This window comes from Mytilus galloprovincialis, chromosome 7 (genome assembly GCF_965363235.1).
Source record: "Mytilus galloprovincialis chromosome 7, xbMytGall1.hap1.1, whole genome shotgun sequence".
Lineage (NCBI taxonomy): Eukaryota > Metazoa > Mollusca > Bivalvia > Mytilida > Mytilidae > Mytilus > Mytilus galloprovincialis.
In genome coordinates this window covers 53,141,633-53,167,528 of record NC_134844.1, presented here as the reverse complement: position 1 = coordinate 53,167,528, position 25,896 = coordinate 53,141,633, and the positions used below count along the sequence as shown (strand labels likewise).

The window sequence follows — 25,896 nt, the reverse complement described above, 5'->3', positions numbered from 1 at the left end:
AGAAAATGTTAGTGGTTTTATATTTGTCTTATGACATTGTGCTTTGACTAGGATTATCAATAAACCTAATGGAATTGCAAATTTTTGTATTATCATAACTCATCTAACTTGTTATCAAATAATTTGTTAACCTACTAATAGCCCAGTAGTCAGCACTTCTGTGTTGACATGCAATATCATTGGCATGGTCATAATAATAGTCCGGCCGATTGGTGCAGATGTAGAGTAGAATTGCTCACTTGATGAGGAAAACATGAAACTTTGCAAATATGGCTGCATATATAAACAAAAACAAATAGTGAAATTCAAAATGTTGATCAATATGTTACATGTCATTGTGATTGTTCTTTAAATCTTTCAGTTTTAATGATTGGAATGAAATAGGTTGAAACGAGTCGATTAAAAGTTAATATAGGTCGCTTAAATGTAGTGGAAAAGTAGGTAACTCATCTGAACCTTGAGGCAGTGCAGAGGGCACCTTGTCCTGGGTATATTCAATGCCACGTTTTACGTCACTTATCGCGTGTTCATCTGCAGCACCCACAACATCGTCCAATTATTTTATGTAATCAATATGTGTACCTTTCTTCAGGCGGATTAGACGATTGCCAACATTAAAAATGGTTAAGGGGCAACTATTTCCTTTTCCAACTACGTGCGAAACCAATTCGCAACTATTCAGCGAGCATGGTCCTAAAATGCACTCCTGGTCAGCATTTTTATTAGTTTTAATGGTAACAGTTATTTCTGAGTTTGGTGGAACTGTGATGGTTTGTTTTATGCAAACTTGCTGAGTTGAAATCTCGTTTCCACTGTTAACAAATGCCGTATTTATCACTTTATCACTGCGCTAAGTGTGCCCAAAATATCTAGCCTAAGTATAACATCGTCTGTTAATGGCTCTTTGCACACATCCCATTGCATGTTTACTCTAATAATGTCGAGAGTCGTTTTTTTATAATCTTCCCAATAACAAGCTGTTAACATAAACCACGTAGCGTTACAGTCTCAAAATCTCCGATTCTGCCGAAATTAATTTCTCAGTTATCATTGCAGCAGTGTCAAAAATCATGCTCACATTCTGGTCATGTATAATACCTCGTACTGCTAAGCTCTTTCAAATTGTTCGTCTAATGACAATATTGGACGAGGCCCCGTGTGCCTCTGTTCGATTTTGTGATGAGGTGATGTTTCATGGCCGATAGACTTTGGAATCGTGCGTTGGCCTGCTGACCCGACATTTTGCTGTGTTAAGATTCCATTGTTGGGTTGCACTTTGATTTGCTCCGTATTTGGTGAAGGTGACCGTTGTCTGAAATAAACGGGATTTCTGGAGTTTGTCGATGGAGATGATAACCGTTGTCTTTAGGGACTATATGATCTCTAGCTTAGTGAGGTGTTGTGTTGCTCATCGATAGGCATTAAGCTTGGGTGTATTTCTATCTGGCGATCTACCGCGATTGTATTGCTCAGGAAATCTTCGACGTGCATATTGATCAGGTGATCTTCCACTAAACTGGTGATCGTCCATGATAATCAGATCAGAAGAACCGAGGTTACATTGATCGGCCAATCAACGGTTATGCTGATTAGTTGAAAGCATAACATCAGCTAGTTTTGTGAGAATTTGTGTGAGGTTATGCATCTCATTATCCAAAGGACTGCTCATACTTTCTTTATCGGTCGGTGATACTGCGCCATCAGCAAAGTAGACTTGTCGATGGTCATAATTGGCACTTTTTGATTCATATATCGCAATCTAGTTTGCTATTGAGGTTTTCAACTGTTTTAACGCCTTGTTGAATGTTTCTGGGTTCCTCTCTATTATGATTACTGCTGTACCCATATGTTGACTATTTGATTTATTATGTCTGTTTATTTCACGCATCTTTGTAAATATAATGGAATTTGATTAGACTGTCGTACAAAGTGAGAAGTTTAGCGCTATGAAACCAGGATTAATCCACCATTTTCTACATTTGAAAATGCTTAACCAAGTCAGGTATATGACAGTTGTTGTCAATTATTTTTTGATGGGTTTTGTCATTTGATTTTGCCTAGATTAGGGACTTTTCGATTTGATTTTCTTCCGAGTTCAGTATTTTTGTGATCTTACTGTTTACATGCCATGAAGAATCTTTTTCTTTACATCCTCGGTCGACTGCTTCGGTTCCAATCTTGTTTGATCGTCTTTCTTGCTGAAGCGCTGCTCCAATGGGTTTTTTATGGCCTTGAAATCATCATCTGTGTTTACCTTGCGAGCATACTCAAAGCCAACATCGACCTGGCAATCTGGGGCCTACACACATTTTTCCTGTTTCCCATTGTCATCATCCGGCAGTTCGTTCAAATTGTTAAATGAACGCCTCCCAATTCAAGGATCCTCTTCAATTGAGTTTTTGCATTTTTGGGAGCTGTGGGCTTCGGCTGCGGTCCCTTGCACCAAGATATTCTTGCCATCGGGTATATTCTCTCTAAAATGAGGAGTCTGAAGAAGAGCTGTTGCCACACTCTTTTCGTTTCCTCTGCCTTTCCTGGATCGGTCAGTGGAGTCAGCTTATTGTTATGGGAAGCCTGCTAGAACTCCAGGAGCTGACGAGGTTGTCATAATTGGAGTGATAAAGGTGGGATTTGCCATTGACTCGACGGGATGATACCGTAAGTAGGCACTGCATTCAGCATTGGAGAAACTTGATAGGATCAACTTGCAGTCAATTGTTTCTGTAATGGTGTGCTTCTCGGAACCAAATATTATTGGCTCACAGTAGATGGTAAATGTGCGTAAGAAGACACATAGGCCTTTTGCTGATATCCTTGATTAGTACTAGAGGTTTACAGTATGTTCTTAAATGGAGACTGTCGTTGAATAGTTTGAACTGTCTCATGCAGGGCCAAGAAACCTGACATAGGAATTTTGACCTAAGGTGAAGACACCTTCAACAGAGTTGGCGCGGTTGATGATTCATGCGGACTACAATTGGGGAAAGACCCAAGGCATGGATTTTGTTGTGTACTTTTGGCAAACTTGCTTTGTATTGGCTACTGTTTAGATGATGTGTCCATTGCAGGAATTTTTACTTCTTTATTTCGATTGTCCACTAATTATTTACAACAGATGCCAGTTGTTGGAAGGTATCCTGCTGTTCAAATACACTTTTAAATTGAACTGTGTCTCCTTCCGCATTTGTTATCAGTTTGTCAATTCGTCTCACCACAACACGGAATATCTTATTGGTCTGACCATCAATTCCGCCAAGCAATTACCACTAGCCTTGTGGTGTATCCTGTCTTCAGACTGCTGAAGCTGCTGAGATATTGCTCCCATCTGTTAGTTATTAATATTCTTTGCCTCTTTCTGTTCAGCTTGAATCGTAATGAGACCAATACATATTTTATCAAATTCGGGCTTCGCTCTGTTTTATTTTGCGGTAAATCTCAACTGTTCTTTGAGCATTAGATTTTCTATCTGCTAAAAATTCTTGGTACAATTGTTTAAAAGTCATTTCTGAGCTGTCCTCTGTTAAAGCGTCTTCAGCTGTGGGTTTCTCCATTTCCCCAAGTGATTCAGTTTCTACCATTTCAAAGTTCTTGTCCTTGTTGTCCTCCTTTCCTGCCATTTCACTGATATGAGTTTAAATGATTTTCAATTCATAGTATAATATCTCAAATTGCAAAATATTGCGACTAAAGAAATAACATAGGCACTGAATAATATCTTAAGACAGATAAATCCCAAATCACAGCTTTTATGTGTGACCCAAGACAACAGATAGTGCAGCTTTTAATGAAAGCTACTACTACAGCTTTTTATGAAAGATACTACTTTGTGAATGAAATGGCAAGCCAAGCAAAATCAAAAACGACAGAACTGGGACAGATGCTAAATGAATCTATACATCAATAAAATGCTAATATTCAGGTCAATTCTCAATTATGAAAATTTGCATATTTTTCAAGGCGGCCAGTTTGAAAATAGCCGCCATTTTGTATTTGAAAGATAGATCAAAACAAAATCTTGCTAAGTACACCAAGTCATTTAAATATGTTGATTTTGGGGCTTTCAGCATCAAATCCACTGTGGTTTGTACAATACTGGAAATTATTTTAGAACGTACGGCAGCCATCTTGAAATAAGCCGCCATATTGAATTTTGACGGTGGGTCCATAGCTAATACTGCTCAGTACACAAAAAATGTACCATCATGCAAAAATTGGTGCTTGTCCCTAATCAAATGGCAAAATCAAAAGCTCATGCAAATCAAGCAAATGAAAAACAACAATTATAGACCTGACTTGGTAGAGGCATTTTCATTTCTAGATTGATTGATTGATTGTTGGTTGCTTTTCGCCGCATTAGCACAAAAAGGCTATATCGCGGCGAGAGCTAATTCGAATATTTTTACAATTTAAAGCATATTTTTAAAATAAGACAAAACGTCCTTCAATATACTAAAGTTCTTGACTAAGGTAAATTGATTATATACAAATAAAAATCAACAGTAAAATAACGTAATAAAAATTAAAAACGATTTAAATATAATAACAGTTTTATATTCTATAATAAATTCCAATTTCTTTTAAAAATGCAACACTATTTGTAAATGGAACATTTTTGAATAAATCATACATATTATTGACATTGAAATGCTTTTTACGAATATCAGCAAAGTCAATACAATTAAATAAAACATGTTTAATAGTATACTTGCAATTGCAAGGAACACATTGTGGTTCATCTTCATTTTCTAAAAGATACTCGTGTGTTATTCTAGTATGACCAATACGACATCTAGTAATAACACACTGATCTTTTCTGCACATAATATTATTAAAAGGTTTGCCTAAATTAGGTTTAATTTCATGCAATTTATTATCCTCTTTTTTACTCCATTTATTTTTCAATATATTAAAAACATATTCTCTAATATTAGATTTAAAATCAGTATATGGTATATCACAGTTAGATAGAGGGTCACCCAGGGCATTCTTTGCCTCAAGGTCTACAGCTGTGTTTCCAAGGATTCCAACATGACTCGGAACCCATAGAAATATTATTTCTTTCAGAAGAATTTTTAAATTCCTCATTACATATAAAATTTCTAGAAAAAGGTGGATTAAACCTGGTTTTAAATCTAGCTAAACTTCAGGGAAACACACTAGGAGTTAATTGGAATTGATTTAAAAGTATCTTCAGCCTTATACTCCTAAAACGAATTCGCAAATAGCTTTTATATTCTATTCTCTTTTTTAAAGACATGTATGCATCGTTTTCTAATTAAAGTGTAAGTAAAATATATTGCAAGTCTGCACTGAAAAATATTATATAAAATTGACAAAGGTCTAATCTAGTTATATATGCTACGTTATTTAACTAATCAATAACGTCCATTAACAAAAGATGTCGTTTATTATTGAAATACTCGGTCAAATTCACAGTTTCATTTTTATATAACAAGCATAAGTTATTTACAATTGAAAATACTTGTGGAATCGAATAATACAGATAAATACATTTTGTAAATACACTTACTACTCAATACAATATGCATGCAATCGATTTAAGTTTATACTCACCGACTTTTGGAAAATTTAATTGTATAGCAAATTTATATTAGAAAGGGAGATAACAGTTTACGTTGTTATGGTTATGTTTTCAATCAATCATTATAATTGATATAAGGTATACTGTACTTACACCTGCTACGATAGAGCTTTTCGGATTCATATGATGAAATGATCATCCACTATTCTACTAAGGCATATGTGAGAGGAAGCTTATCCATGAACTACTAATTACTTTGTTTTTACTTAATATTGATATAATTGCATGATCATGAACACTGTGCATATGGTTTGCTTTTGTGAGTTGCTTTTAACACTAAATATTGTTGGCGAGGAAGACTGGCATATGGTATTCAAAGTAGCAACAGGGGGTAGGCATATTTAACGTTTTGAACATATATGTACTATTGCTTTTTTTAACATAGATAAATTAAAATAAAATAAAAAGATAATAATTATAATACGAGGAGAGTTAGTTGCAATTGTATCTTTGAATAAATTAAGATCAACCTAATTTGATTTTAATTTATTTTTTTAAGTAATGATTTTTTTTTTAACAAAACAGTAAACAGTAAATGATTTATGTTTCATTTTTAGTACTTCGATACTGACATGATTTTTACACCAAAACAAATCTTAAATTGTCCGGTCACAAATTAATGAAGTATTAAGAAACGGAGGTTTCATCTTCATAATTGACCCCAAACTAATTGCCGACTATTTGTAAGTTCTTTTTAGTCATATAGCTAGCTCTTTGTCTTATCTGGCTCTTAGATATCCTTTGCTGTCAAACATTGTGATTTTTCTGTAAATCCAGAAAAGTTCTTGTGACGCATGCAATTTATAAAGTTATGTTTGGTTAAGTATGTCTGATATCTGAAACATTAAAGTTAATATTGAAAGGATATTGGATGTCGTAAACGCTACTCTTTTTATACTGTATTTGTTCATATTTAATGAGCTAGTATTAATCCACAACTCGTTGATCGCCTCGTTTTCATGCAATGGTGATAGTTCATTATATAAATTATTTACATCAGGCATTGTTTGTCACCTAAAGATTCAACTGCTTAAATTTTGAATTGCCATTCACCATTTTTGTTTATTCCAAAAAAACAACCTCAACAAAAGAACTAGTCTAACCCCATGTCAAATCAAGTCTAAAAATGTAGTTGCCCTTTTTGTGAAATGTTTAATATTAGTAGAAGCATTCATTTCTGAATGCCAATGATCAAGCAGAAGTCCGTGTATTATACATATAATTTAACGTATCTACAGGTACACTATCGACACCATGTTACGTTTCAGCCAAGGTTAGAATATAGATGTGTGTCTACATGCATGAAACATAGACAAAAAATTCAAATGGTTTGTGACTATATAGAAGCACATGCAAATCGACAAATTATTCTCTACGTTCATTGTTTAAAGAGCGTCTTTATTAGAACGAAATGTCTCGTAAGAAGAAAAGGTTTTTCGCATACTTTTGCTCCTTAATTGTTCTTTCTATTTCATTAGAATTCAAACAAATATATGAATTTAACAGATATTTGTTAGCGTGGATCATTCATTATTATAACCATTCATCAAAATCATTAGATATCTTATCAATAATGTATTTGCTTTTTCTAATTATTCAAAGGATTTTATGTTAATTATAAGTACAACAAGATAAACACGGCGAATTAACCTTTTGAGCAAGTTAAAGTTTGTTCATAATACTTTGATAATTATGTGATCTTGCCCTATTTTCCTTTTTAATCTTTTAAAGATAGAAATGCATGCAGTATATCCATTTGTTGATCCTTACGATCGTGGACGTATACTCTGTCTAGTATAAAAGTCACATAAAATGTAATTACATGTTTCACATCAATCATCATTAAAAAAAAGCACCAATATTGTCATATTGACTTCTACTTTATTTAATTTTTTTATATGATATATTTCTAGCATAGAAAAACACACAAAGCTTCTGTTGAAACTAAGTTCAAATTTGACTGGTAGTAGAATTTTCAATTATTACCAGTTCTTATATGATATTATCTACTAGAATAACAACGTTTTTACTTATATGTCTCATTTTTGTCAGATTTTTCATTGAAAAATATATTGTGGCCCAAACAAAATTAATGATAATTGTGTTCCTCTTTTTTTTCTACATCTTTAAAAAAAGTAGGATGTTTTGGTATAAACCAAACTTGAATGTATTAGTGGATAAACATGAACATTTTATGACTCTCCCACATAACTTACTTAGCTGGTTGAAAACTATATTTCAAGTGAGCTTTAGGAATTCCCATGCATATAAGTATATGCAAATGTTCCAAATGTTGCAATTACAATCCCATTTCCCAGAATATGGCTTACCAAATTAGACTTATTATCGAGTTCGCACTATCACGAGCTACACGAACGACGCCACATGTGGAACATGATTTGCGTATCTTTCCAGAATACCTAAGATCACCCATAATTTTGGGTACGGTTCGTTGATATCATATACCAGTAATACTTTACATGTTTCATTGAGTTCAGTCTTCAGTATTGCAACACAAGTCATCAGGATAGGTCTTAATTGTATGTATTAACATGAAGATGTCGTATGATTGCTAATGACACAACTCTTCAAAAGAGACATAATGACACCGAAATAAGCATTCGTAGGTCACCCGTACGGCCTTCAACAATGAACAAAGACAAAACTGCATAGCCATCTATAAAAGGTCCCGAAATGAAAAATGTAAACTTATTCAAACGACAGCCAGATGCTCCGCAGGACGCAACTTTATACGACCACTGAGGTCGAACCCTGAGCAATTGGGGCAAGTATGGACACAACATTTAAGCTTGATACAGCTCTGAATTTGGATTGTGATTAAACAGTTGACACAACAAAGGTTTCTGACACAGAATGAATTTGGTCTAAGATTTAAACTTTAAAACTTTAAAAAAAAAATCAAATTGAACATTTACCTATTATGGTCCAATATCCAAAATCTAAATACATGGTTAGATTCAGCATATCATAGAACCCCAAGAATTCAATTTTTGATGAAAGAATGTTCAATTTTAGACCCATTAGACCTCAATGTGGACCAATGTGATAACCAGGCCCAAATATTAAAAATCTAAAAACATTGTTAGATGAGGGTCTGGATGGGGGTCTGTTATTCTGTAAACATTTAATTTTCTCCCCTTTTTTCTCTAATCTTCAAATAATTAACCCCTTTTTTCTCAAATCTTCAAAAAAATAACTCCTTTTTTCACTAATCTTCATTTTTTTTTTGCCTGTTATTCTCTAATCTTCATTCTTTAAGGGCATTAATCATTTAACCCCATCCAAACCCTCTTAGATTCAGCATATTGAAGATCCCGGCATATATTAATTTTTTGTTGAAATCAAACAAAGTTTACTTTTTCACCCTTTTGATCTTAATGTAGACCAATTTGAAAACAGGACCAAAAATTAAGAATTCGAATACACGGTTAGATTTGGCCAATCAAAGAACCCCAATAATTTATGTTTTGATGAAATCAAACAAAGTTTTATTTTGGACCCTTTTGGCCCCTAATTCGTTTTGACCAAAACTCCCAAAATTAATCTAAACCTTACCTTTGTGGTCATCAACCTTGTGTTAAAATTTCATAGATTTCTATTAATTTATACTAAAGTTATGTGCAAAAACCAAGAGAAATGCTTATTTGGGACCTGTTGTTGGCCCCTTATCCCTAAACTGTTGAGACTAAAACTCCCAAAATCAATCCAAACCTTCCTTTTGTGGTCATAGACCTTATATTAAAATTTCATAGTTTTCTATTTACTTATACTAAAGTTATTGTGCGAAAACCAAGAAAAATGCTTATTTGGGCCCTTTTTAGTCCCTAATTCCTAAACTGTTGGGACCAAATCATCCGAAATCAATCCCAATCTTCCTTTTTTTGTCATAAACCTTGTGTTTAAATTCATAGTTTTCTGTTTACTTTTACTAAAGTTAGAGTGCGACAACCAAATGTCTTCGGACGACGACAGCGGCGGCGGCGACGACGACGACGACTACGACGCCAACGTGATACCAATATGCGATCAAAAAAATTTCAATTTTTGCGGTCGTATAAAAAGAACTCTTCAGATAACATTTATGATATATATCATTTTAAGCAATAGCACATGTATAATCATTTAATGGCCATTTTCTTGTATATGAAAAATTGATTTATAGTCATAATGTTGTGTGTATATTAACATGAAAAAGGGGTAATATTTTAAGGGAAATATTTGAGGTTCTCAAAGGGAAAACAAACAAGAAAGTGTTTATTTAATACATAAAAGTTTTTTACTGCACACATTTTATTTTCTTATCATTAAATAAATGTTTATTACTGCTGTTTTTTTCTGTAATATTTCATGAAGAACTAGACACTTTGAATGGTCAGACTTATAACTGGAAGTTTGCGTTCGTTGGTGACATTATTTTGGGGCATTTAAATACAAAACTGAGAAGAAAAGTACCACAATTAAAAGGGAAAGCAATAGATATAGTTCTTCATTGCATGTTTTTACCGGGTGTGAACAAAACTTTGCTGTAATAAATTATTTTTAATGTAACTTTCAATCAATTTTTCACACATTATGTTGTTAAAAAGTAACAATTAAAATTTCAAATAAAACTTCCTATTTTTTGTAGAATTTTTAAATAAATTGATTTTCATGAAATTCATAAAGTCTTCTCCTTTGTAGTTTTCAAGTTTTACAATGCTCCTAAGTGCCCAAGTCAGAAATAATTAATGGGCACATGTTTACATAATAAAATCTGTTCTATTCTATTCCATATTTTATGGAGTAATGTAAATATTTGGCCATTTCCATCAGCTTTAACATGTACATGTATATATAGCATTTGACTTGTGTAAACAAATGTTTTAACAATTACATTTTAAAAGAGGTCATAGTTTGGCCTTCTTAATTTCTTAAAGTGTATATTTTTAACTATGAAAATTGAAGAGTGTAGAATTTAACATTGTTTTGAACAATTGAACTTTTTGTGAAACCAGTAAATAGTTATAAAAATATGATTCCCCTTCACAGAACCCATATGAAACCCTGTATGCAGGTGTGCACATAAGAAAGATTATGTAGAGATAAGGCTAGTAAAACATTCTGAGAGGCCCAAATAACTTATCTTTCAGCTTTTAACCATTAACCATAAACCTATTTCAGAAGTGAAATCTACACCTAGGTGAACATGTGTGTCATGTGTGTTTCATTGAAACAAAGCATCCTCACTTTTTCTGACTTAATTGTTCATTAGGCTTTAGAATTGCTCCCCATTATATCAATTGCAACATTAATACTAACCAATTTAAGATGAGTTTAATAAATGGATGCTAAAAAAGAAATTTATCTTAAATTTGATTTTTTTTCTTAATCTGCAAGATGTTGGAATTCAGAATTGTGAAAATGAAAGAAGTTTTAGTCCCTATTCTTAATTATCAAGTAGCGATAATAACTCATTTCCATCAATGAACACCAAACTTATTTTTAACAAAATTGTACTAAGCCGACTTTTAACACTTTCTGCAAGTTGTAAACTTGAACTTTCCAACTTAACTTGTATGAATCGGGATTTAGCCCTAAGCTAGATGCATCTATTCAATCAAAAATTTCAGTTTTTAAATCACAACAGACAACATTTTGCAAATTGAACTTTTCGAATGCGGTCAACCTTAAACCAGATGCTTGCAGGGCACAGCTTTGTACGACCGCAGAGGTCGAACCCTTAACGGTTGGGGCTAGTATGGACACAAATTTCAAACTGGATACAGCTCTGAATTTGGATTGTGATTAAATAGTTGACACATCATAGGTTTATGACACAGAATGAATGTGGTCTAAAAATGTTTTTTTTTTTTTTTTTGCTTCTGGGCAATTCACTATGCTGTTGAATATTAATCCTTTGATATTTGAAGAAATTTTCTTTTTCATTTCTGAAATCTGAAATATGAAAAAATGAACCCCACCAATTTTTTTCCCCTCTCCCTTTCCCTTATTCCAAAAATGATCTCAAGTCAAATTTCTAAGGGAGTTTTCAACAATAACTACTCATTTTTTTAAAAATACATCATAAAATATAAAATGTCATGATTTAAGTTGATTTAACTACTATTCTGGACAAAGAAAGATAACTCCAATGCAACATTTTTCTATTGGCAAATTTCCAATGAAGTTCATTAAAATAAAGTTTTTGGCAAATTTCCAATATACATAATTTAAGATCAGTTTAGGTGAGATATTAAAATGAGTTTCAAATACAAACCTTACACTGCTTTTAAACTATGTTTTGTATTTAAGTTATTGTCCATTAACCTGGAAACCCTTTTTCCCCTTTTTTGCACCTTATTCCATAACGGTTTGAGCCATAACTCTCAAAGACAATTCTTACCATCCCTTTGTGGTATTCCAATATCCAAAATCTAAATGCATGGTTAGATTCATCATATCAAAGAACCCCAATAATTTAATTTTTGATGAAAATCAAATAAAGTTCAATTTTGGACCCTTTAGACCTCCATCTGGACCAATTTGATAACCGGTCCTAAATATTAAAAATCTAAATACATGGTTAGCTTCAGCATATTGAAGAACCCAATATATTCAATTTTTATTGAAATCAAACAAAGTTTAATTTTGGACCCCGATTTGGACCAACTTGAAAACTGAGCCCATAATCAAAAAACTAAGTGCATGTTTAGATTCAGCATATCAAAGGACCCCAAGATTTCAATTTTTGTTGAAATCAAACTAATTTTAATTTTGGACCCTTTGGACCTTAATATAGACCAATTTGAAAACGGAACCAAAAATTAAGAATCTAAATACACGGTTAGATTTGATATATCAAAGAACCCCAATAGTTCAATTTTTGATGAAATCAAACAAAGTTTAATTTTGGACCCTTTTGGCCCCTAATTCGTTGGGACAAAAAATCCCAAAATCAATCCCAACCTTCCTTTTGTGGTCATAGACCTTATGTTAAAATTTCATAGATTTCTAATAAAATTGAGAATGGAAATGGGGAATGTGTCAAAGAGACAACAACCCGACCATAGAAAAAACAACAGCAGAAGGTTACCAACAGGTCTCCAATGCAGCGAGACATTCCCGCACCCGGAGGCGTCCTTCAGCTGGCCCCTAAACAAATATATACTAGTTCAGTGATAATGAACGTTTACTTATACTAAAGTTATTGTGCGAAAACCAAGACAAATGCTTATTTGGGCCCCTTTTGGCCCCTTTTACCTAAATTGTTGGGACCAAAACTCCCAAAATTAATCCCAACCTTCCTTTAATGAAACCTTGCGTTTAAATTTCATAGATATCTAATTACTTTTACTAAAGTTAGAGTGCGAAAACAAAATGTCTTAGTGATACCAATATACGAGCAAATTTTTTTTTAATTTTTGCGGTCGTATAAAAAGGCTGTCATCTTACACCATCGTTATCATGATAACTATCATTAATCAATGTCTTGATTACTTACACCAATGTGACAAATTTTCTTCGTAATGGGTACGACTCAAACATCTGATTTGCAAGAGCATTTTAGTATATGCTATTAAACCACTTATTAAACGCCTCATTGGTTTCTGCAATTTCAAGCATTAACAGCTACCTCATAACGGATATGACAATACCAAGGGTCATATGAAAATAGCCCATAATACTTGAAGTTCCGATAAACTCACAACATGTATGAAGGCTATAATAATTTCGGCTATCAGAAAATGAATTTTATTGCACACTTTTTTTTTTATTTTTGTAAAAAAAACATGGACCAAATTGTGAGACTACATATCTCATTATTGAGTGCTACCTGAATTAGTATGTTAATCATTTATCTATCTCTTTGATTTATTATTCAGGTCCTGGAAATGTGTATGACCTCTACACTGGCGACAGTGTTTTGAATGTTGACAACGCACAAGCACAGTCTCTAACGAAACCAATCCAAGAACATTTCAAATAGGAAATTGTTAATAAATGGACTTCAGTCGGAATTGTTCAGGTACATGTTATATATAGTATTAACACATTTGACTTTTCTACACTTTACACAAGTATTCCACTTTCCAAACTAAAAGACAAATTGAAAGAGTTGATATTGCTTTGTTTCATAAAAAAGAATTGCCAACGTAGATACAAGTATCTTGTCTCAAGGAGGGATAAATCCTACTTTGTAAAGGATCACTCTGATTCAAACAAAAAATTCTCTGAAACATTATCAAGATGCTTGAATTCTTGATTGACAACATATGTGTTACGTTCGGAGGACGTGTTTTTCAACAGACTGTCGGCATTCTCCAATTGAAACCATCTGTGCCCCTCTTCTTGCCGACTTGTTTCTTTATTATTTTGAGGCTGAATTCATACAGGAACTTCTTCCGCTAAATAGATGATGTTCTCTCATTAAATAATTCAATCAAAATTTGGTGACTATGTTGAACACATCTATCCCATCGAACTAGCGATAAAAGATACAACAGATACAGTTAAGTCGGTTGAAATAAACTTCACGACAAAAGAGATGATTTCAGCTTTCCAATTGTGAACTTTCCATTTCTAAGTTCCAACAATCCAGTAGCACCTTCATACGGGGTATATATCTTCCAATGTATACGATATTCCCATGCTTGTGTTTTCTATCATGAATTTCTTGATAGAGGGTTGTTGCTCACAAGGAAGCTATTAAACCAAGAGTTTCAAATGGTGAAGTTGAAATAATCCCTTCGTCAATTTTACAGACGACATCACGAGTTGGTTGACCCTTATGGAATACTCGTTTCACACATAATATCGGATATATTCCTTACTTCGTAACTACAATCTCCTACCCTTTCATGAATGTGACCAAGCGAATTATACTATTTACCGGATTTGTTATAACATGAGCAACACGACGGGTGTCAATTTTGGAGCAGGATCTGCTTACCCTTCCAGAGCACATGAGATCACCCCTAGTTTTTGGTGGGTTTAATGTTGCTTAATCTTTAGTTTTCTATGTTGTGTCATGTGTACTATTGTGTGTCTGTTTGTCTTTTTCATTTTTAGCCATGGCGTTGTCAGTTTATTTTCGATTTACGAGTCTTACTGTCCCTCTGGTATTACTCATGTAGCAGTATCAAATATATGAAATAATAAGATCGATGCACCAACACACACATTCAACTTGAAAAATAGAAAAAAATGAAATGATATGTTTGAAATGAAACATTAAATGTTGCCTTCATAAACAGGTTTGCAAGATATACAGATGTTTCACAAAACTATTTCATATCTTTGAAAACATATAAGCTCCTACAAATTGTGTCCGAGAGAAATGAGAAGTTCTTAAAACATACTTCTTACATAACAACACAAATGTTCAACTTGGTATTTTTTTCAATTTTCATTTTAACTTTTAATTTTAAAATTTAGTCCATACATATCTATATTTCAAGTACGTTTGAAAGTGTAAACGCCAAGCATATACACTATATTTGTGTTTCACGATATTTCAAAGTTATACAAAATGGCGCATATTAAGGGCATATGATACAGAAAGAGGTGGTTTTGGTGTATTTTATGTTGCTCAGTCCTTAGTTGTGTGTGTTATTTCAGGTATACGGACTGTTATTTGTTTTTTTTTAATTTTGGTCTTGGTTTTGCAAGTTTATTTTTGAATAAATAAGAAATATTTCAAACGGATGAGTCTTGTATTCGTATGGTTTATTTAGGCTTTCAATTTTGCCATTTGATGAGGTACTTCCCATTTTGACTTTTAATTTTGGTCTTGGTGTTGCCAGTTTATTTTTGAATAAATAAGATGTATTTCAAACAAATGAATATTCTATTCGTACGTTGTAATTATGTTTTCAATTTTGCCATTTGATAAGGGACTTCCCATATTAACTTTTCTTTCAAGTTCGGAATTTTTGTTATTTTACTCTTTAGATAGTGTACTTTTACTTTTGAGGAGGTTCCTTTGAAGACTTTTATAAATTAATAACAATGCTTTCAGTTCAATCATATCAATTTGCTATAATCATATTAGTCCGCACTATTCAATTATTCAATTTATATAAATAATTTTGAAAAAAAGGTTCGATTGGCCATCCACAAAAATGGAACAGAGGTTGCATACTTCCTATTTGATGGAAAAGAAAGTAACAAGACTGACTGGTTTCTCAAAGAACGGTTACAAAATTCAAGCTATACAGATTTACAGAATTCAACAAGCAATGTACCAACAAATGTATTTTCAATTTATGGGTATGTCCATTTATTCAAATAAAAATATCATGTTTTTCATTTCAGTGCAATTTTTCACGTGTATCAATATCAAGATTGACTACAGAAAAAAAACTAGATTATTTTAGTTTAAAATGCCACAAGTTATATCTAAAATAGTCTCAAAAAAGGCATAAGTATTATTGATTTATCGATTAAAAATTATTTGAAAAATGTAAATATAATTTTGGTTAGCATTTTCAAACCTGCAGATGATTGTTCTTATTTATCTTTCTAGTGTAAACGGTCGTATCTTATTATTTTATTTGCGAATTTATTAAGGTTTATCATATGCGGTAATATTTACTGAATTGAGAACTCTAAATGTTGAATCCGTAATGTAATCAATATCTGCAGATGCCAATAAACGCAAATTCTAATCGAAATATTTTATTAGTAAATCCGAGTGTTCCCTTTAATGCATTCAAGAATCTCTTCTATAATCTTTGGTTTTAGATTGAATGGGGTAATTAAAATGATGATGTAACATCATGATCGCTAATTTTTCTATCAACTTTGATGACATCTACAAATGCCATTTCATTTACATGAGATATTAACCATATTATGCCTATTGACGTATATGTTCTGTAATCAGTTTTTCAGATTAAAAGTGTGTATAAGTTCATTCAATATTTGATGAATTTATACGAACAGATTAACATTTAAATCTCTCGTTATTTTATCAAGGCAGACATTCAAATGCTTATTTAACTGATCCATGAAAATTTCTTCTGACAGGGGATTTCCTGCAATACATAATCCATAAATTGCATATAAAAATACTTAATACCTAGGTTTAAAGTCTAACCAAAGTATTTCACCATTATTAAATATTAAGACTAACACTCTTTAGCAGTTAATACTCTGCAACATATACCATCACATTGCTAACGTTATGCAATTTCTGACGTTCCGGATTGGCTCGTAATTATACTAGTAATCAAAACTGCATATTGGCTTTATAAAGTACGAATGTCTAAATGAATTAATATGTTGCAAATTATGAAGGAATCTAATTGTTAAAGTTGTGAAAGTGATCAATTTTGTAGTTAACTACATTTCTAATTCATATGAATAAGCAAAATCAAATTATTACATAAATTTAAAAAGAACCATTGTGTTATTTGTAACCAAAATATGTATTATTTGTTTTATGTGCTTGATATTATTACGATTATTTATTCAATATTTCATTGGATGCTAAATATTCCATTTATTGGCTTTCATTGTCTCTTAATACTTATGGTTTACGAATATTGTAATAAACCATGGTTAGACATTCGTTATTCATCAATCGACGCTTGAAATATTTTGATATGTATCATTTTGATATGAGCGTCATTGATTAGTCTTATGTATTCGAATCGCGCGTCTGGCGTACTAAATTATAATCCTGGTACCTTTGATAACTATTTATACCACTGGGTCGATGCCACTGCTGGTAGACGTTTCGTCCCCGAGGGTATCACCAACCTAGTAGTCAGCACTTCGGTGTTTACAAAACTTAAATTTTTTTAACTAAGAATTTTGTTTCCCAGGGATAGATTACCTTAGCCGTATTTAGCACAACCTTTTGGAATTCTGAATCATCAATGCTCTTCAACTTTGTTCTTGTTTGGCTTTATAACTTTTTTTATATGGGCGTCACTGATGAGTCTTATGTAGACGAAACGCGCGTCTGGCGTACTAAATCATAATCCTGATACTTTTGATAACTATTGTTACCGCATATACACTGGACGTAAGGTAAATATATTTAAGCAAGGAAACCCAACTGATGTCACTGTTGGAGCAGGCAATGAACTGAACACCACAAATAATCAAACTTTTCTGATTACAATATAGAATTATAATTAGAGTTATGGGAACTTAAATTTCTAGCTATTTAAAATTGAGTTTAATCAAACAGACAAATGTATTTTCTGCAATGGTGATAATGATAACATTGAGCACATATTTTAGACATGCATATAATGCATTGGTGATGTATTTTATCAAAAAGGTATATTCATACTCACAAGACGAAACCAAACTGACATTTTCATGGTAAAAAAAAGGAAAAAATATAAAAAGACAAATAACAGTTAGCAAAACACATCTTAGAAAAAAACAAAACTCAAAACAAATCCTAACAAAACTGAATTGATCTAATTGTTCCGGGAGTCTAGCAGATCTTAAAAGAAATGTGACACAAGTCATACTCATTAGTGTTATCAATATATCGTATGCCTGTGGGATCAGTCCCATTGAGAAGCATCAGCTAGCATTTTCTGCTTATCTAAATGGGTGCAATTATGTGGTTTCTTCCAAAGTGCATACTGAAATTCATTCAAGCTCTTCTTATTGTTGGACATCGTCACTTGGCTAGGTTATATTCTGTTACATCAAACGAGACTATAACTATTATTTATCATCTAGTAATCGGCAATTTTACTAAACGCGCGTCTTGCGTACTAAATTATAATCCTGGTACCTTTGATAACTATTTACTGTACAAATACAGGATTTAAAATGAATTATGAAATGTTCGAAGAATTGGTGTTTTTTTTTTTATTTTGAAAGGCAGTATATATAATAATCCCCACAACTATTATCGTTACGTTTTATCTCTTCATTTTATGTACTAACATGTGCATATAAATCATGATAATGTATGAATTCGTGATTATTTTTTTTATATACAGAATTCAAGGATTTCTGAACATTTATAGGAGTTTTTATATAAACTCGGTGTGGGGTGGTTGTCCAACTGATGCAGGCTGGCTAATGGTTCTTGACACACACAACATGCACAATTTTTTCGGATGTCCTTGGGAACAATATTACCTTTCACATAAGCCAGCAATAATATATAGTCCCATATCAACTCGTGTGCGCTTTTCACAGAGTGAGTTTAGATTTATCATAATAAATATATTACATGTTATTAAGATAGTACAAATATTCGAAAGGATATTTCGATTTCACTGAACAAGTAAGTGTGTGATACTATTCAAACGTCTACATACGACTGTAATCGAATGAAAATATATGTATAGAAATAACAATTTTAATATCTTCTTTTCAGTAATACAAGTAATTTCAAACTTTATTTGTGACATCCTTTTATGATAGATAAAAAGGCTACATTTTAGCCATTTGTCGGCATTACTTTTAGAATCAGGATACAAGAGAGAGGCAAAAAATAACAGAGGGACTTTCAAACTCATAGATCGAAAATATACTGACAACTCCATGACCAAAAAAGAAAAAGGCAAACAAACATAAGATTGTACACAATACACAACATAGAACACTAAAGACTATGCAACACGGACCCCACCAAAACCTCGGGGTCATCTCAGGTGCTCCAGAATGGTATACCCAGCAAATCATGATTCACATTGCTCGTTGCTCGTGTTATTAAAGACTAGGTTTATAGTCTAACTCGGTAGGTAACATTCATGAAAAGGGAAGGGATTGTAGTTACAACAAAAGGAACAATTCCAATATCATCTGTGAAGCGGCTATTCCATAACTATCAACCAACTCGTGATGGCGTCCGTAAAATTTACGAATGGATGATTTCCATTTTAACATTTGGCTTACTTGATTTATTAGCTTCCTTGTGAGCAGCAACCCTCTATCAGGGAAATAGTGATATGAAATACAATCCCGTGAATATTGCTTTAACTGGGAGATATGTATTTCGTATACATGCGCTGCTGGAACGTTGCTACATAGAAATCGAATACACAATTGGAAATCTGAAATCATTTATTTCGTGGTGAAATTTTTTTTTCAATTCACCCTCGTTGTCAATTTATAGATGTAAGTCAAGATATGAGGCAGATTTCACTGTATCTGTTGTATACGTTATCTCTAGTTCGATGAGATAGATGCGTTCAACATGGTCACAACATTTTATTTAGTTTAAGAACTTCATCTTTATATAGTGAAATGGAGAGTTAATGGATATTGTTAATTTCTTTGCTTTCGTAACAAATATGTTGTCAATCAAGAAATCACACATCATAATAATGTCAGTTTTAGAGAATTTGTTGTTAGAATGACCAATCAGAGTTTATTTTACTAAGACAAGTTAACTATATCTACATTGGTCATTCTTTTTTTATGAAACAAAACAATACCAACTCTTTCAGTTTGTCTTTTTGTTTGGAATGAGGAATATTTGAGTAAAGTGTAGAAAAGTCAATTGGTTTAATACTTTTTCAAAATGAAATAGTTTTAGATTGTGCATGTTGTATGTACTCTAAAATATCTTTGGATTTTTTTATTATCCACATCCGATTCACGCCACCTCTAGAATATGCTGTTTTACAAAAACTTTGCAGCTCGGCTTTGATTGCTGACAAATAAAGGCAGCAGTAGTATACCGTTGTTCGAAATTCATCAATCGATTTAGAAAAAAAAACAATTCCGGGTTACAAACTAAAACTGTGGGAAACACATTAAATATAAGAGGAGAACTACGACACAATAGAAAGACATCATTAAAATGTAACACACACAGAAACGGGCTATGATATAACAATGGCCATTTTCCTGACTTGGTACAGGGCATTTTAAGAGGAAAAAGATGAGTTGAACCTAGTTTTGTGGCTAGCCAAACCACTTTTATGGCAAAGTTAAATATAACTTTAAAATGACAACATTACATGACAGGACTACAATACAAATAAATGGGAGAACACATAGGACAGAGAAACACAAAAACAATAGCTATCAATAACATTTTTGATAACATTTGTGTTAGCAATATACCGTTAGGTGTATGGATACATATGTAGTTAAGGTATCCAATACATGTTTGAAGACTGCTTTGACAAGGTTGTATATTGTGGATTCATTATTATTCGTTGAATACGAATTTTCGTGGGTTTCGTGGGCACAGGTGAACTACGCATTCAAATGTTCAACGAATTACATTTTTACAATATGCTTTGTATAGAGAGATTGGCAAAAACCACGAATTCAAACATACACGAATATGTAAGTTTTCAACAATCCACAAAAAATTGATATGCACGGAAATAAATGAATCTACAGAACATTTTGATAATTTAAACGGCTTTATTAGCAACAAAGCAATCGTGTATTTTTTTAACTATTCATACGATTACTGCACAGTCGTTCTTGATTAGCAGACTCCATGACACCGAAAATGTATATGAAAGCCTTTTGTGACGTAACGAGTAGGAATCACTACACAGGCGAAGAAATTGTGTTAGGGTACATGGTAATATTATGTGTGTATCATTTATAACTATTAGTCAAAGAAACTGTTACGTATTTTTGTGAAATATAAACTCTAACGACTCATTCCCAGACTTTTGACTTTATTTAGGCTGTCAAAACATTTGTTTTAAAAAATATAAAAAGAGCCACCTGTCATGTGCATGTGAAACAGTATCACAATGAATTTCTAAAATTCATTATTCTATTTCATATTGCACAGTGTACACAGAGATAATTGCTGACAGCATGTCAATTTCAGTTAAATGTAAGTAAATCAACACATGTGTTTAATAATTGTGTGGTGTAATAAGAAATTAAGAAGAGTATTGTAGCTCAATCAAATCGTGATATATATATATATATATAAGTGCCTATAAATAGCAGCACATGACATACAAATCTATGGGAGTGTGGATTAATCAGTACAGAGATTAATTCAATTACACAAATAAAATTATAGATTGCCTAACAATGTAATTTTAACACACTTTTTAGTATGTAAATATAAGAATGTTTAAAATATGTACAAAATGATGAAAATAAACGCAATATTTCGCTAGTCCAACTAGCTTTATCAAGCGTGCATCTATCCAGGTGAAATCGGATATAGATAATAAGAAACTTTTGCAGCTCAACGTCTATGTTGCACTGAACTGCCTTTAAAATAAGAAAATTTGGCAGCTCAATGTCTATGAGCTCTTGCATTTAGCTGCTTTGAAAATAAGAAAATTTTGCAGCTCAATGTACATGTTGCACTTGGATTTAGCTACCTTAAAAATACATAATTGGTAGTTGAAGTTAGCAACGTCCATTGGCCAATATTACGGGATAAAAAGGACGATGCTTTGTTTTAAATTATTCTTTATCTTTCCTGTATCTTTTTTCGTCTTTTTCGTTAAGACCATCAGGTTCTAAAGTGTGGAGTTGGTGGATCCAAAAGTTTTCTCTTCTCCTTCTCGCCGTGGTGTCCCATTCGGTGTTGACTTCTATAATTTGAAAAGTGACATTATCAAAAGGATGTTTCGTTTAACGAAGATGTCTTGTGAGAGGACAGTTTTTGTTGGTTTTGTACGCTGAACGATGGTTATTGAGCCGAATATTAAATTTGTCCATTGTTTTACCAACATACTGAATGCCACAAGTGTCACATGTTAATATATAAATTGAGTTCTCCGTTTTACAGTTGGAATTAGAGTAGATGGTATAATTTTGTTTAGTAACGGAGCTGATGAAAGAACTGCTTGTATTGGCAGCTTTACAACACAAACAATTCCTTCGACCACATTGTTTGTAGCAACCGGGCGATGGATTAGGCTGCTTTGCTAATACAGATGTCACTAATTTGTCACGGATGTTTTTAGGTCTTCTGAAGGCCATGACTGGTGGTGAAGAAAATACTTTTTTTTTAGATTTAAATCATTTTCTATAATTTTCCAATGCTTCTGAACAATGGATGACACATTTTTAAAATCAGGATGGTAAGTGAGTACAAGGGGTGTTCTGTTAGCTGCTTTATTCTTATTTTTGTACTCAAGAAGTTCTTGGCGACTAGTTTTGTTTGCTCTTTCGAAAGCACTATCAATAATGTTGTTATTGTATCCAAGAACTTCTTTTAAAAGTACAAAGATAAGAATAAAGCAGCTAACAGAACACCCCTTGTACTCACTTACCATCTTGATTTTAAAAATGTGCTGCCAATACAAGCAGTTCTTTCATCAGCTCCGTTACTAAACAAAATTATACCATCTACTCTAATTCCAACTGTAAAACGAAGAACTCAATTTATATATTAACATGTGACACTTGTGGCATTCAGTATGTGGGAGAAACAATGGACAAATTTAATATTCGGCTCAATAACCATCGTTCAGCGTACAAAACCAACAAAAACTGTCCTCTCACAAGACATCTTCGTTAAACGAAACATCCTTTTGATAATTTCACTTTCCAAATTATTGAAGTCAACACTGAATGGGACACCACGGCGAGAAGGAGAAGAGAACACTTTTGGATCCACCAACTCCACACTTTAGAACCTGATGGTCTTAACGAAAAAGACGAAAAAAGATACAGGAAAGATAAAGAATAATTTAAAACAAAGCATCGTCCTTTTTATCCCGTAATATTGGCCAATGGACGTTGCTAACTTCAACTACCAATTATGTATTTTTAAGGTAGCTAAATCCAAGTGCAACATGTACATTGAGCTGCAAAATTTTCTTATTTTCAAAGCAGCTTAATGCAGGAGCTCATAGACATTGAGCTGCAAAATTTTCTTATTTTAAAGGCAGTTCAGGGCAACATAGACGTTGAGCTGCAAAAGTTTCTTATTATCTACATCCGATTTCACCTGGATAGATGCACGCTTGATAAAGCTAGTTGGTCTAGCGAAATATTGCGTTTATTTTCATCATTTTGTAAATATTTTAAACATTCTTATATTTTCATACTAAATAGTGTGTTAAAATTACATTGTTAGGCAATCTATTTATATATATATATATATATATATATATATATATATATATATATATATATATTCATAAGTACGTCTGAGTCAGTGACAACCCTACAACAGATGTATCCATCGGATCGCCATCAATGATGGTGATACATGGCTGTGTACATAATGTATATACAACTCGTCTAAACATCAACCCAGGGAGCCCAGGTGGTCGTGTGGTCTAGCGGGACGGCTGCAGTGCAGGCGATTTGGTGTCACGATATCACAGTAGCATGGGTTCGAATCCCGGCGAGGGAAGAACCAAAAATTTGCGAAAGCAAATTTACAGATCTAACATTGTTGGGTTGATGTTTAGACGAGTTGTATATATTTATATATATTTAAGAATGAACTTTAGTTTCACTTGCGAGGAAAGTCACGAGGGTGAAAAAACTAACCATAGAAACCAGGATTGAATTTTATATCTACGCCAGACGCGCGTTTCGTCTACAAGAGACTCATAAGTGACGCTCGAATCAAAAAATGTAAAAAAATCCAAAAAAGTACGAAGTTGAAGAGCATTGAGGACTCAAAACTCCTAAAAGTTTTCATAAAAGAAACAAATTTAATTAAAAATCGTCGGCAACGTCATGTTAAGAAATATGCATTTAGATTAGTCGTTCTGCGATTTAATGAATTTTGTTTAGATATCAATAAGTTTGTCAAACATTTACAAGATCTTAATAAACTGACAAACGAGATTCTACTGGATGAGGCATTGCGGTTAAAAAAAATAATAATGATGTTCTGTGTTTCTGTTCCTTTTTTAAAGGTAAACTGCCATAGGTGTTGGTAGCAGTTAACGAAAGAAAATAACATCTACAGTAAACAATTGAATAAATAAATAGACTTTAAAGAACAGAGTGTACTACCAATCTTGCAATGATGCCTAATGAAGTGAATGTTCATACAGCTTTTCATTAATTTTTTATATGTTGCTAACAAATAGTCTCGATGTTTTTTTGTGCAGTCAACATGTAGTTTCAGGCCGTGTTTTACAAAATATATTTTAGATTTAAACAACTTGGTCAAAGTTCCATCTGAGAATTTCATATGACAGAAGGATCTCATAATCACAAAAAATAAAACATAGTACTCTGGTCAAAATTACACGTTTCCTTTTTCACAATCTAAACGACAGCCGAATTAAAAAAAAATCTCATTAGTGAAGAAAAGAGTTGCAATGATTAAACCTGATACACCAATACTAATACCTATTATAAATTTATTTAAAGAGATAAAATGGTTTAATTTTAAATATAGAATTTCATATAATAGATGTATTCTTGTTTAAACAAATTAATGATGTTCATGAAATACAATGATATTTTATTTCAGTTGACCAAGCGAACCTTATATGTCATTCGAGTTGTTTAAAACCAATCCAGCTCGATGCAGTTACCAATTGTTACAAACCATGTGATACGATTAACGATGTTACATCAAAGATTCGACAATAACGAAAAGACTTGACGATTAATCGGAAAAATACAACCTGTAAGAAGTCATTTCTATAGTATATAATTACACTGATTTAAATGATATATAAATAGTTATATATGCTTATAAACGTTGAATCAAATGCGTTATATATATATATATATATGTTTGTATCAGTTGTCACTTTTGTTTAAGTCACGCTGACAACATTTTTGTGATTATCAAATTACAGTTGATTATTCTTTAAAACCTTGAGGACAAGTACAGAGCACAGGTATTTGATTCTGTTCAATTATCAGCATACTCACTTTTAACGGAATAATAATTTCAAGATTTTTTGTTTTTCAAAAAAAAAAAAATATATCCATGCGATTTAACATGACAACAAAGCCTCATGAATAACGTGCCCGATTTCAGAATAATTATCTGATATCTATCACGCATAATATTTATTTTATTCATGCGCTAGGATTCCATCCCTGCTCTCAACTTTATCTTTTTAGTTTGTTTTCGTAATCCTCCCTTTTATATTTTTTTGCGTAAGCTAGTTCATTTTTTTCCCTACCGAATGTCATTTAAAAGTTAATATACTTTTCTATTTTTAGCATATAGGAGAACTTTACAAAGTGTTTATGAAGATAGAACCTCCGCAAAGACAATGGGATTGACAGGAGCTACATTTCTCGTCTCTGTTGTTTGCGTGTTTATATATTTTGACTGCGTTCGATTTCAAACTGGCAGGTCTAATAAAAAAATGACATCTGCAAAGGACAACTGATTATATTTTTAAAGTCGTCAGTTTAAACCTGTAAAATGTATAACC

At 32.6% G+C, this 25,896-nt stretch overlaps 1 protein-coding gene across 1 annotated transcript; it reads left to right on the top strand.

Annotated features, from left to right (window-relative positions):
• Positions 1 to 731: 731 nt before the first annotated feature.
• LOC143084216 (uncharacterized) lies at positions 732 to 24,975 on the top strand. The gene is made up of 4 exons (XM_076260628.1): positions 732 to 770; positions 15,702 to 15,871; positions 18,604 to 18,681; positions 24,972 to 24,975. The coding sequence occupies exons 1-4, from the start codon at positions 732 to 734 to the stop codon at positions 24,973 to 24,975; spliced, it is 291 nt and encodes a 96-aa protein (XP_076116743.1).
• The last annotated feature ends 921 nt before the right edge of the window (positions 24,976 to 25,896 follow it).

Excerpts from the sequence above, each read along its gene's own strand:
- LOC143084216 (XM_076260628.1), top strand. The coding sequence starts at position 732 with ATGGTAACAGTTATTTCTGAGTTTGGTGGAACTGTGATG. Across the intron at positions 771-15,701 it reads AGTTTGGTGGAACTGTGATG|GTTCGATTGGCCATCCACAA; the intron begins GTTTGTTTTATG and ends TTTGAAAAAAAG. Across the intron at positions 15,872-18,603 it reads AATGTATTTTCAATTTATGG|GAGTTTTTATATAAACTCGG; the intron begins GTATGTCCATTT and ends GAACATTTATAG.